The sequence below is a fragment of the Epinephelus moara genome, chromosome 5 (genome assembly GCF_006386435.1).
Source record: "Epinephelus moara isolate mb chromosome 5, YSFRI_EMoa_1.0, whole genome shotgun sequence".
Classification (NCBI taxonomy): Eukaryota; Metazoa; Chordata; class Actinopteri; order Perciformes; family Serranidae; genus Epinephelus; species Epinephelus moara.
Window position 1 is genome coordinate 33,339,600 of NC_065510.1, and position 13,411 is coordinate 33,353,010.

General features: G+C 38.3%; 2 protein-coding genes across 3 annotated transcripts; both read left to right on the top strand.

Annotated features, from left to right (window-relative positions):
* The first annotated feature begins 1,870 nt into the window (after positions 1 to 1,870).
* Positions 1,871 to 6,666, top strand: LOC126390071 (CD209 antigen-like protein E). Of its 2 annotated transcripts, XM_050044172.1 has the most exons (6): positions 1,871 to 2,028; positions 2,486 to 2,569; positions 3,185 to 3,277; positions 4,341 to 4,483; positions 4,652 to 4,752; positions 5,563 to 6,666. In XM_050044172.1, the coding sequence occupies exons 1-6, from the start codon at positions 1,914 to 1,916 to the stop codon at positions 5,693 to 5,695; spliced, it is 669 nt and encodes a 222-aa protein (XP_049900129.1). In that variant the 5' UTR covers positions 1,871 to 1,913; the 3' UTR covers positions 5,696 to 6,666. The 2 variants fall into 2 exon arrangements, with proteins under 2 accessions (XP_049900129.1, XP_049900130.1); XM_050044173.1 differs by lacking the exon at positions 4,652 to 4,752 and having other exon boundaries at positions 5,563 to 5,684.
* A 1,588-nt stretch (positions 6,667 to 8,254) lies between these two features.
* LOC126390862 (uncharacterized) lies at positions 8,255 to 12,781 on the top strand. Its single transcript, XM_050045345.1, has 4 exons — positions 8,255 to 8,270; positions 10,313 to 10,414; positions 10,500 to 10,769; positions 12,647 to 12,781. The coding sequence occupies exons 1-4, from the start codon at positions 8,255 to 8,257 to the stop codon at positions 12,670 to 12,672; spliced, it is 414 nt and encodes a 137-aa protein (XP_049901302.1). The 3' UTR covers positions 12,673 to 12,781.
* Positions 12,782 to 13,411: the final 630 nt, after the last annotated feature.

Here is a 13,411-nt window from a genome sequence, read left to right on the forward strand (position 1 = left end):
ATTTACGATTATGATTACATTTGCTAAGGATTATTTTGGATGGTGGCGCTTGGTTGCCTGTTGTAGTATAGCAATTTTTTTCTGTATATTTTTTTTTGCAATATGGGGACACTTTGTATTTTTATGGGGCAGTGGCAGCCTGCTCTCACTCCCAACTCATTAAATACCGCTACTTCGTCAGTAATCTCTGTGTCAGATACTGATGCACAGAGCCACCCTTCAAGCAGTATTCTATGCACCAGGCAGCGACTATTTCTGACGCCACTGACAACAACCAAACTCATTAAATACCGCTGCTTCATCAGTAGATATTGGCATCAGACACGGACACACTGAGATACTCTTCATGGTGGTATAATATGCAACAGATGGCAGCGATTTCTGACACCGCCAACATCTACCATAATATGAGGATCAAGAAAGTCCATCTAAGGTGGATGGGTCAAACAAACATTGGACTTTCACTCTGGATCCTGCTGTTTGTTTCCTTTGTGAAACCAAAACTCAGTGAAATTACTTTAATAACAACGTAGTGTGCTAGTATGTGTAGCATGCTACACTAGTGACGTATCTCAAGGGACGTGACACTACGTTAGTAGGATCCATAGTTATTTTAAGACAAATCATGATGTTTTTCTCTAAACCCAACCACAAGTCTTTTACCTTTGTTATAATTTTATTTTGAAAAAGTATGTATGCATGTCATGAGCAGAAGCTGTACATGTCTTGTTAAATAAGGAAAAGTATTTTGAAACGACAAATTGCATGTAACAAGGGTGAATTGACACACCGTCCCAGAACATCCAAAACCTGCACAGGAGACTTCCTGGTGCATCATATTTGGATGTTTAGGTCGACTGTCATGGCAGCAGTATTTAACGAGTTTGGATGAAAACATGATGGCAATACCTAGTGTTATCATGTCATGTTAGAACTTAAAGATTAACTCATAACTTAACTGTATAGCTGCTATAGCTGTTCAGATACAATCTAACATCAGCAAAATATGAATGTAATTCCTAGGAGACAGGGTTATGGGGCCATGTTGCTACTGCAGCTAAAACACTTGATGGAGTCAAGTCTATCAACCTGTGTCCATATACAATAAAATTATGTTTGCTATTAACTGTTTGATTTGCATCCCAGCTGCGTGTCTGCTTACGTCTCGGTCGCTCATTAACATAATCTGCAACCTCCATTTGCTGCATCATCCTGGTTGCCTTAATATTCGTGTTCGTGTTCCCTCTTTGTGTGTGTGTCTTCGTCAAGTGTGAGCTAATAAACCCATTACTACACTGTGAACAGTTTTAGAACAGGTCAAATAGAGGAAGAAACAATTATGTGGAAACAGAACATATGACTGAAAGAATACACTATTTATAGTTTTAGGATTCAAAACCTTTGATGAATACCACAGCTTCCCCATTCTTTTACCCGTCTCCCTGTCTGAACTTCAGGGCTATCTTTTATCCCTGGAAGTAAACTTCTCCCACCAACAACATCATTATTTAACAATAGTATGAAAATCAGCTCAATATTAACTGTCAAGGTATATATATACATATATACATATATATATATATATATATATGTTTTCACTTCACATCAATGGTATTGGATTGCTGACCATTAAATCGATGTATCGAGTCTGATGAGTCCCTCATGTGAAACAAGGAAATTGGAGGCCTCTTTGAAGTGATAAGATCGTCAGCATTGCAGGTAACCAGGTTGTAGTGAAGTCAAAGGCTTTGGGTTGAAGAAGTTGTTTAAGTCAAATCTAAAAATGAGGAAGAACAAAAATGTGTTGCTTAGCAAAATCAAAATAAAAGCAAGAAGTAGATTACACATCACAGTCATTCGGACAAAAACACATTCACCATCATCATTGTCACTTTCTAGTCAGTGGGTAAATTATGGCAAACTTTGTCCCTCAGGATCAACCTGAAATCACTATGGACTATGTAAATATACCTAATTCATCAGCCAGGAGCTCTAGTGATGACGGTGAAGGGACTGCTGCAGTGCCTGGTGAGCCAGAAAACCTATAGTGTAACATTTTAGCATCTATCTATGAAGGCAGTATGGATACAAATTTAAATTCCAAAATGTAAAATAGAGATTTTTAGGAAAATATCAGTGTAGAAAAGTGAGAAAGATCCTCTATATATTTTTAGTGCACAGGTGAAAATATTATTGATCTGCTTTTATATCAAGTCAGTTTATTCAGTCATTTTACACTGAAAACTATTAAAATTATACATTCATTCTTGTTTTACTGTTAAATATTTGAAAAGAACACATAATGGTTTACAGAGCTGCCTGACTTTGGCCTGCACACATCCTCAAATTTATAGTCACACATACAGTCCTCCTAAAATGTCAACAGGGTACACTATCCATAAAACTCTGTAAATCTGCTTCATGTACTGTAGAAGGCTGCCAGGCGCCTACTTTATGTGCATGTCTGTCTTACTTCTGCACACAGGTAGAAGAATGTACAGACTGGTTGGTGTGAGCTTTGGACTCCTGTTCATCCTACAAGCGGCTCTCAACATTTCCCTGCGTCTCTGTGAGTCATTTTGAACAGTGTCTGTAGAGTTTTGTGAAATTCTCTGTTATCATAAGACTAGAGAGTGAATCTGGTTACTGCCACAGCTGAATAATTACAATTGCAAGATATGACACTTTGAGAGCTTTCTAAGATTTTTTTGTCTGAATATTATTTCATTAGTGTTCAGATCACTTGATGATTGATAGCGTAGCAACATTCTCTGTTATTCTGTGTTTGCGCTCTCAGGCTCCTTCACAGTTTCGATTCAGTTCAGTGATATTCAGTTACACAAGTCTGGGGAAGTTTAGAATCAGAAACAATCACGAGGCATAATAACACTAGAATGCAAACTTACGTCAGATTACGTAAGAAGAGTACGGGACTTTCCAGTTAGTTCTCTCCTTATGAAACTCAAGTCAAAACTTTCAGCCGGCAAACGTATTGTTATTGTAAGCTTAAAGTCTATTATAAACTACATCACAAATACTGTACAAATAAGCTTCTTTGCTTTGTTTCCCAATTTCCTCAGACCCCCTTGTTAAAGTGTCGTTGAGCAAGATACTCAACCTCAAATTGCTCCTAGTGCATGTGGGCATAATTGTTGATTTAATTTTAGTGTTTCTGCTCTTTCAGACAGCTCTGACAGTAAGACACCAGATACAGAAGCCGGCTGCACAAACCTTATTCAGGAGACTGCCAAGCTGAAGAGAGAACTGACTGACTTTGGTTAGTATGAGGATGAAGGTTGTCATGGCAATAATGAAAGACCCTGAATCCAAAGGGAGATTTAGTGCCATGTTTGGGTTCTCTTGGTTTTCATTTTTGGACAGACACTGTACAATTTTATCTGACTCATATTGTGTTTACTCACACTACATGTTTTAATCAGACTTTCTGCACAGTGCACAGAGCACTTTGGAGGTCTGATTCTAGAACATAGTAACTGGCCAATCAAGATTTCAGTTAGTTTGTTTTTGCAGAAAGTCTCAATAAATAATATGTGGGATTTAAATTCTGTTCTTAGATTAAAGTGATCACGAAATGTAAACGTTAAAGATGCAAACAAATGAACTATGAGATGGATAATACATTCATTCAGTGGCCATCGTTACGTTAATGCAAATAAATACTACATCCCTATCATAATACCTTATCATTTGTAATATCTTTGTGAAGCTCATAATGTTCGGTATTTGGTGACATTGTTGGAAATGTGTAAACTTAATCATATGTTTATCACTGAGGTCGTAGTTGGTGGTGTTGTGCTGGACACATCATATTAAGAGGTGTAAATTTGTATTATATATATTTTAGGTATGAAATACGTATTATATTTATATTCAATATTATACACACTTCTGAATATGATGCAGTCAAGTACAACAGCATCACCAACTACTGCATGACCTCAATGCTAAGACATATAATTTAACTAAATCTTCCGATAGTGTCAACAAAAACTGATCATTGTAGGCATCGTAAAAGCAGACTTTACAGCAGAACACTTGTATTTTATTGCATTACAGAAGTACAGACACACGAGTGGTAGAAATAACACAATTTAAAATCCATTTCAAAATTAAATTATTAATTCATATTTAAAGATAGTAGGGAAACCCATGGACATGGAATTATTACATTTACTAACCTTTTTGTCATGTTCTTTTTTTACTTTGAGCTTCATAATGCATAGTTTAATTTTGATTACTGAATTCAAAATGGCTCTTTAAAATTGGTCAGTTTCTTATTTAAAAATGTCAATTTCCATCCATTAATCTTTCTGTAACAGATTACTATTTGCAACAAGGATGGGTGTATTTCCGCCACAGTTTTTATTTTGTTTCTACTACCACGAAATCCTGGCAGGACAGCAGAGATGACTGTCTGCAGAGAGGTGCAGACCTGGTGATTATCAACAGCAAAGAGGAACAGGTGTGTGTATTTATATGTGAATGAGTGTAAGTTTGAGGTTAGGAGAGACAATGATAAGAGAAAAAGAGAAAAATGTAATAAATGAGAGGTAACCGACTAACTGCATGGTGAATTTAAATCAGTTCAGTTTCTATTGATTAGTGATTTCTGTTTTTCTCTGTAAACAAGAATTTCATAGGAAAATTCGGCAGGGTCTTGTGGATTGGACTGACTGAGAGAGAAGCCATGGGGATGTGGAAATGGGTGGATGGGACGCCGCTGACCAAAGGGTTCACACATCACTCTGTTATTCAACTAACATTAAAGCTACAGATGGTAACTTTTAGGAAAGTAACTTTTTGTCATATTTACTCCTCCTCTTCGTAATGCTTTTAATAGTATTCCTTGGAATTTAACGCTCAAGATTCTGTTCCTGCATTGCCTATTTCTCAGCTCAGATGTTTTCTGAACCATATTTTAGTGCACTGTTTAGCTGTAATATGACAAAATTGGTGACATGGCTGCCATATTGTAAATGGTCAACCGAAGTACCAAGCATCGCCCACCAGGTGGACCAGCTTTCTCATTTTACATAGAAATAGCGGTGACAGAATCTTGATTCATATTTGATCAGCGCTGCCTAGTTTGACGGTTTGACCACAGTTCACAATGAGCAATGATTGCCATGACCTGACAGCTACGTTAGAGACTCCTCGGCTCTGACTGGTTGTTTTCTGGTTACATGCAGTAAGGCCATTAGAAATGCTACAAAGCAATAGAGTAGGCAGAGGGATATGATTTATTTTCACAGATTATTTCTCTCACTTTGCTCTCTGTGAATATAGTGACTGTTTCAGCATATATGACAAAAAGTTACTTTTTTTATAAAAGTTATCAGCTGTAGCTTTAACGCTGAATCTAAAGGCCTTAAAATGTCTTTTAGATTTTTATGTTAGATGAATAAATTAATCTAAAAATGAATCACAGGAAACATTTTAATTTTCCAGCTTAAAGCTGGTCACATTCCAGCATTGTGTTGTCCATGAAATGTTTCTTGGTTTGTGTTCTTTGTGAAAAGACGGTTTGTTTTTTGGTTTCAGCTACTGGAAGCCTGGGGAGCCAAATGATTTTTTGGGCAACACTGAAGACTGTGTAGAAATGGAGGACAGCTGGAATGATATACCGTGTAAAAATCAAAACTTCTGGATCTGTGAAAAGATGATGTCTTTATAACTCAGCATACGAAACCATGGAGAGCTGAAATTCACTTCATGTTTGATCTGGCATAGGCGTTTCTAGCCCATTTTTGGGGGTGCTGAAGCACTCCTAAATTGGATCCCAGCACCCCTAAAATTTGAGAGATTTTTTTTTTTTTTTTACTGTACGTCCTTTTTTAACAAGCTAGAAAAGTGTCAAAACCATACAGTACTTGGTTGAAACGTAATATTTTAACAACAAAAATACAGCAGCCCCCCCCCCTTGCCTCAAAAATGGTTTGATCCTCCCCATCCCTCCCACCTTTCACCGACTTGGGCTCTGAGAGCTCTATCTGCACAGAGCAATGCGCTTCCTTCCAAAGTGGGTGATATGCAGTAGTGGTGTAAGTACCTGGCTGAAACCAGGATATGTGGCACATTTCTTAACTTCTACCACTCAATACCAACACATTATTATCATTACCAGTCCTCATTTCTGCTGCATTTAATCGTAGGTCACTGTTTATGTTGTTAGGTAGGAGTTAGCTGACGTTTTTTCTAGCTAGGAAACGTTACAGGTGGTCAGTACCACTGTCCTCTGTTTGAATTGGAATGAGAGAAGCTAGCTGTTGTGTCATGTGCATGTGTTAATATTAAAGCCAAGGTGCTACTGACTAGCTAACTGACTGGATGCCCATTAACATTATAACTCCTATTGTGTGTATTTATTATTATTATTTTGTAGATTTCAAGCACTTTTCTTTTTTGAAGTGTATTTTTATTTATGTATTTGTATTATATAATACAGACAAGAAGGAAAAAGGCAGAGACAAACATTGAAAAAGTCAATTACTGTTAATGTGTTAATGTTACATGTTGTGCATTGCATTTCAAATAAAAGTCCAAAAAATAAGTCCAAGGTCCATTTTTGGTATTTTTGGTACTCACTATAGGGGGCTGGTTTACTCCAGAAACATACATACTGTTTATGTGTATGTTGAGGAGCTGCTGTATCAAAATGAGTTGTCTTCCCCCAGAAATTAGGGTTACGATATGTTTCTTTTATGATTCCAATCCATTCCTCTTTTGCTGTGGCTCAGCATTTAATAACCTTTATCAGATTTGATGGTTTAGTCACAGACTTTCCCAAAAAAGTGTTGTGCTTTTCTTTCACAAATGTGGGAATGAAATTGCGTTAAAATGTACAAAACAGTGAAATTTATCTTGCCTGGCCGGGCAGCTCTCTGGGTGCTCAGCACCCCTAAACCTCTGATCCTAGAATTGCCCCTGATCTGAAGGCACAAATTCACTTTTCACAATCCTATACCTGTACATGTGTGTGATTTTGATTTTGGATGGAGGACTCATTTACTTTTACTTATTTATAATACCTTTGTATAGTCCCTTGAGATTAAAGGGAGGTGTAAGATGATTTGACGACAATGGTATCCAGGTTTTTGACCTCTGGTAGAGGTATGGAGCTGTTTTTATATGACTAGGTCCCTGTTCTGTTTATCTAGTGATAAACGCACACAAGGAATCGCAGCAGTGCACCAACAAAGGCAGAGAAGAATAAGACTGCACGCTAGAAAGCATGAATGAGCTATGCAGGCTGTAAATTCTTGAGAAGAATCTTTTATGAGGAAGGAAATGTTTCCCAACACAGTTGTTATACCTAAATGACAATGTTTACATGCACACTAATATTCTACTATTATTACGAATATGACAATGTTCGGAATTTGACACGGGTCATGTAAATAGCATAGTCTGGTACTATTTCGCTTGTAGGAGCATTCTTTGGACAGCACATTCAGAATATGCATCTCAGCTGGGCTTTTTACAGCAGTTTGTGACAAATGGTCTCTTGTCGGTTTACAGTCAGCTGCATGTGTTGTCATATGTTGTACACAAACAAACTAACCAACAGTTTGCAACTCTGTGGAGTACAGATGCATGCCTAAAAGAAAAGCCCACATTTCTGGTCAGAAGTAGAATCACACCTTCTTTTAAACATAATTAAAGGCTTAGATATCAACAGGTTTTTGGATATGCACACATATTGCAACACCAACCTTTTTGAGAGGGTAGTCGAAAGAATAAAAGAGGGAGGCTGTGTTTGCTCTGAAAGAATCTTATAATGATGCAAAGAAGCAAAATGGCACATGCAGCTGCAGCCATTCCACTTTCACATGTTATGAAGTGATTTTTATAAGGTGACGGTATTGATCGTAGTATGCACAGCTGCATGTAAACGAGAACATTAGTGGTCATTAGTCAAGTATAAACATCTCAAGTAGGAAAATTCTTTTTCGAAATAAGGGCAAAAAATTAAATATTTTGTGAATGTAAACGTGAAGGTAACTTTTGTTTGTTTGCAAGAAAACTCCACATGCCCCCTTCAATTACAGTGCATACATACCCTATTTTAGGATCTGTCGTAAGGCCGTATTTGACTGAATAATTATTTTTATGTATGTTACCAAAAAGTAAAAGCACTGCATGGAATAACCTGAGCTGTACTGTCGTTATGTTGTTATGGGAGTAACAATAATTGAGATAGACGTATGTTGAAAGTTTGCAGATCTACTGAACCATGAGGGGTATTCCAGGTAGGAGGTTCAACAAACTCCGAGTCTAATCCTGAACTCTGAGTTGACTTACCCTGAAATGGGAAACTCTTGAGTATCCGGTTCCAGAACAGCTGATTTGAATTAGTTTAGTCAACTCTGAGTAGGTACACCTTGAGTTAAGCGCGTGCACAACCACAATAAAAAGCCATCATCAGTGGAGCCCTGATACCTCGATTCACCATGGCAACCGGAGAGAAATGTGATCAACTTATTTTACACCTGTGGAATTGGAGGTGCTCATGAATGCCTACAGCGAATATGAGCATGTATTTCGTAAAAAAAAGTAACACCGCTAAAGCTGCCAAGGAGAGAGAAGCGGCATGTGAAATTTAGCAAGCAGAATCTCTTTTTATGGGAGGTTGGGGGCTTAGTGGATAGAGCAGGCGTCCCATATGGCAAGCGAGCAGGTTAGGTTCACAGAGTCAGTTGCCATGGTGATTGACTCTGAGTTTGACTTACCTCTCTGTCTGGAACTGAAAACCCAGAGTTTCCCTCATTTCAGGGTTAACATACTCAGAGATTTCACTAAACCCGCTTTCTGGAATACCCCATCATCTAACAGATGGCTAATTAATTTACTAACATTTTCACTGTCCACGTACTTTAATAAACTTTTTGTGTTTTACATAATGTTTGTGAGATGATTGCTTGACATAGTGTCAGGGGAGGAAAGGAGGAAGTGACTGAAATTAATCATTAAGTGATTATTAAATGATTCAAATGTGAGAGGGTACTGGAAAACAGTACTGAATGTTGGGGCTTTTTAATAAAATGAAAATGCACAGCCAGCTGTCGTGGCGCTATACTTAAAATGAGTTCACTTATATGAACTTGTGTAACAGCTTACCTGTCTGGTTGTGAAGAAAAGCAGAAGGCTGATTGCCATTACATTATGTCACGTTGAAATGTAATAATTAATGAAGACAGAACTGCAATTATGAATAATGACCTTAATGATAATAATAATAATACATTTTATTTATGGGCGCCTTTCACGACACTCAAGGTCACCTTACAGACAAAGACAGTGAAAGTGAAAGCAGATAAAAAGTCAAAGAGGTAAGGAATAAAGTAACATAAAATAAACAGCTAAATAAATAAATGACCTTCTGACCATACTGTATGTTTCAGTTTACAGACAAATAGATAGGTGAACTTTTTACTAGTGACATTTAAGAGACCTTACAAATACAGTAGCACTAACCAAAATGGAAAGCACTATCAGGCACCTGCAACTTATAGGTCAAATGGGTAAAAGTGGTCAGCTTAAGTATTTCACACCACTAGCCCTCAGTTTCCTGGTGATGTGAGAGACACATCCGTAAATAAAAAGAGCCTCTTTTAGAAGTCAGAGTTACTCTGTACGCAGTTCATACAGATGGCACTCTGCAGACTTTGAAGGTTTCAGGCACCACAGGACCAAACTGCACCACCAGTGTGGCTGAACATGATGGATGAACTGTCAAATATCTATGTTAATGTAGAGAGACCATCAGGTAATCGCAACCAGAGGAAAATGGAGAGAAAAAGCTCTGAAAATATTTATGAAAATGTGATCAACATGGAGCCAAACAGATCTGGACCATCACACTCAGGTAATAAACACATTGCATTTCTTACTTAACAGCACATGGACAGAAAGGACTGCATTATAAAAGCAACAATACAAAAACTTGTGGGAGAAACAATAGTATGGAAAGGGTTAAGCAGCAAGGGACCATTAATACCCACAGTGCATGAAGAAATTACATACAAAGCTATGCAAAACATGCTTGAATATTAATTAATGTTGACTCACACAAAAAAAGTATATTCCATACTTTTGGATGGTTGCATTTCAATGGGTAACTTTTGCTCATGTGAACATCATTACAATGCCAGCCCTCACCCCCTCCATGTACCAACGACAGACATTACACCAGCTTTTGATTTCAGTTCAGTTCAGCTGTGTTTTCTGATGAGAGGCAACAATACAGAGGCTGACTTTTGTAAATGACAAAATGTTCATGTTTTTCCTTCAGGTGCTGCAGATGTGAAGAAGAGTTCCTGCAGAGCTGCTGCAGTGTGTCTGGGTCTGCTGTGTCTTCTCCTTCTGACTGGACTCACAACTTTGGTTTTCCTGTGTGAGTACTTTGTGAGTACATGCTGTTAAAGCTCCGAGAAGACTGGCTGACAGTGTTTCTTTATTTCTTTATGTGTCAAATGCAGTTACCAAGAGCAACTCTGAGTGGGAGATGGAGATGTTCCTGTTACAAGACAGGAACAACAACCTAACGAAAGAAAGAGACCAGTTACGGACCAGTCACAACAACCTGTCTAAAGAAAGAGACCAGTTACGGACCAGTTACAGCAGCCTGTCTAAAGAAAGAGACCAGTTACGGACCAGTTACAGCAACCTGTCTAAAGAAAGAGACCAGTTGCAAAAAAAAACTGAAGCCCTGACCAAGGACAGAACTGATCTTCAGAGAAAGCTTGAAGGTAAGCAGAGAATGACATTTCTAAGGAAACCGTGGGCGACTGCTGTGTTGCATCATGTACAGAACAGCCGGAGCTGAACAGCCTTGGTAGCTTAACCTCACATGAGGGGGCAACTGAAGGACTGTAATTAGTTAGAAAAGTATGAAAGGGATAAAGTTGCAAAATATAGTGTGTAAGAGCCAAATATTGTCTTTCACATACCAGATATTGATAGCATGTACCATGTATGTACACTGTTTGGCACTGTGCTGGTATTTGGGGTTTAGTGAATTAAGGTAGGAAGGACATTGTTGCCGTCAGGTGTGAACCCTGGAAGTGCAAATGGTTTTTGACCAAAGATTGTTCGACATGCTGAAAGATGTGTGTTTGGTTTTTGGATGAAAATGAAGAAATGGACATTTATAGACATTTGATCTTGGCGGATCAAAGCACAGTGTATAGTCCAATACAAAGAAGCAGACAATGTGGTTGGTTACCAGCTTGACTCTTTACCCTTTTGATATGTTAAATAAAAGTTCCACAGATTTTAGAAAACTTGATGAGGGAGTTCAAGTACACCGGATTTCGTAAAGATGTAGACAAGAAACCATGTCATTTAGCCATTTTGTAAAGCACGGAGGGGAAGCTGATTTCCATTCTCACAGAATAACCCTTTTTGCTATGACTATACCAGTCATCAGGGACTAACTGTTTACTATATATGTTACTTACAATTGAAAAAAGTCTGCCCAGAAATTCCTAAATTTAGGGCAAGACTAGTAGACTAATATTCTGTTGAATTTAACCTTGGAGAAATTCAGGCGATGGATGACTTTAAACTAAGTTAAGTTAACATCTAGCATTAATGGAATATGTTTTAATCCTTTGTAGCCCTATCCAACACATTCTCACATTCCACGTCTTTCCACATCGAAATGATTGAGACGTGCAAGGTACCCTGGGTGTGTCGGTTGTTGATGTTCTGGGACACCGTGTCACCTTCAGCCTGTTAAATGCATTGTCTGATTTCAAAATACACTTCTGTTTTCATAGGAAATGTACAGTTTGCATACAGTCTCTTTAAAGATAAATGCACAACATCGGTACATGACCGCAAATTGACTTTTTTTTTTCTTCCCTTTAACACCAAACGCATGTGGTTACATTTAGCCAATGCACACACATGGCTGGGTTTAGGAAAAATGAACAGGGTTTGGCTTTACAATCTTATAGGAAGCCAACACCAGCCTCCCAGGTGAAAACTTATGAATTTTTTTTTTTTTTTGATTGCTGTTGTTGCTCTTTGTAAAGTGTCTTTGAGTTTCCTGAAAAGCGCTATATAAATCCGATGTATTATCATTATTATTATTAGCGTTTGTTGTTGCCCCACCGTGCTTCCAGCTGTAGCGTAGAGAGCCCGGGTTGCCTTCTCACCCATAATTCATCAGAAGTCACTTCACTTGCATCCTTTGACCAAGCCTCTTTATGTAGAGAAGGGGTTGAAAGAATGAAGGGACAGACAAAATGGGAGATCAAATTCTTGGATTTGGGAGCTCTAGTCATTTGGTCATAAAAGTCATGTTGTGTGAGCTACATTAAAACAATTTTTGACTTTTGGTTTCACATAGGACACAAACAGCAGTCTCCTGAGTGTCTGCTTGACCCATCTTTTCCGCCCTGCCCTACACATCACATACTGCACCAGTTGGTTTTACACTGGAGATACTTCAGAGCCCAGTGCAAACTTATAAAAATGCTAAAGGCTGCCCTCAGCATCGATATCACACACTGAGGGGCATGACAATGGGCTGAGGATATATATGATGAAGAGAAAACAAAAAGAACATGATGGCTTTGCTTTTGTCCATTTATTTTTTGTTCTCATCTTCTCTCAACAGCAAAAACCAGTCACGGCACCGCCTGAAAAGAGGTTCAGAGGTCAGCAACCAGGCATCAGTGAAAGATCAAGAAAAACATTCACATCGGACGACAGAACATCAACAGCAGCGATAACTATTTCCCCTACATATACAAACAAATGGTTGTCATATGACCAGTATTCTGTGACCAATTACTTACATCACATGGTGGGTAAAAGCTTCATAAACAACACGCTGGATGATGAGGATTCAGAGCCAGAAAGTAGCTTGTCCAGCTAGTCTGTGATGCTAACTTTTGTCTCCTGTCTCTGGCAGTAAGAGTAATTGCACAAACACCGTCGACACAGTTTACATAACATATGCCTGTAGGTGACCTTGCCACATCTTTCACGACCCCATTACTGTAATCCTTCTTCTGAATGCCGACTTTCTTTTTTATCTGGAGCATCCACTCCAGAAACTTTTCTTGGATGCCATACTCCTAGCTGCTACTTTAATCGCTAAGGTCTCTCCCCACTTCTTTTTTGAAAAACCTTTATTTCAAACGAGAAATCAGAATCATGCACATAGTAAAAGACAAAAAAATACATTCATCTCTTTCCCCTTTGACTCTGGCTGGGTGACGTAAAATTGCGTCACTTCTGGTATGTATGTAGGTATGGAAAAAGTTGCCACAGACACCTGACACCAAAACTATGTCAGGTATAAATCCAGAGAGCTTTCCCTGGCGGCAATATGCTTAAAGAGCATGGTGTAAACTCATTTGGCAAGACCTAGTCCAAC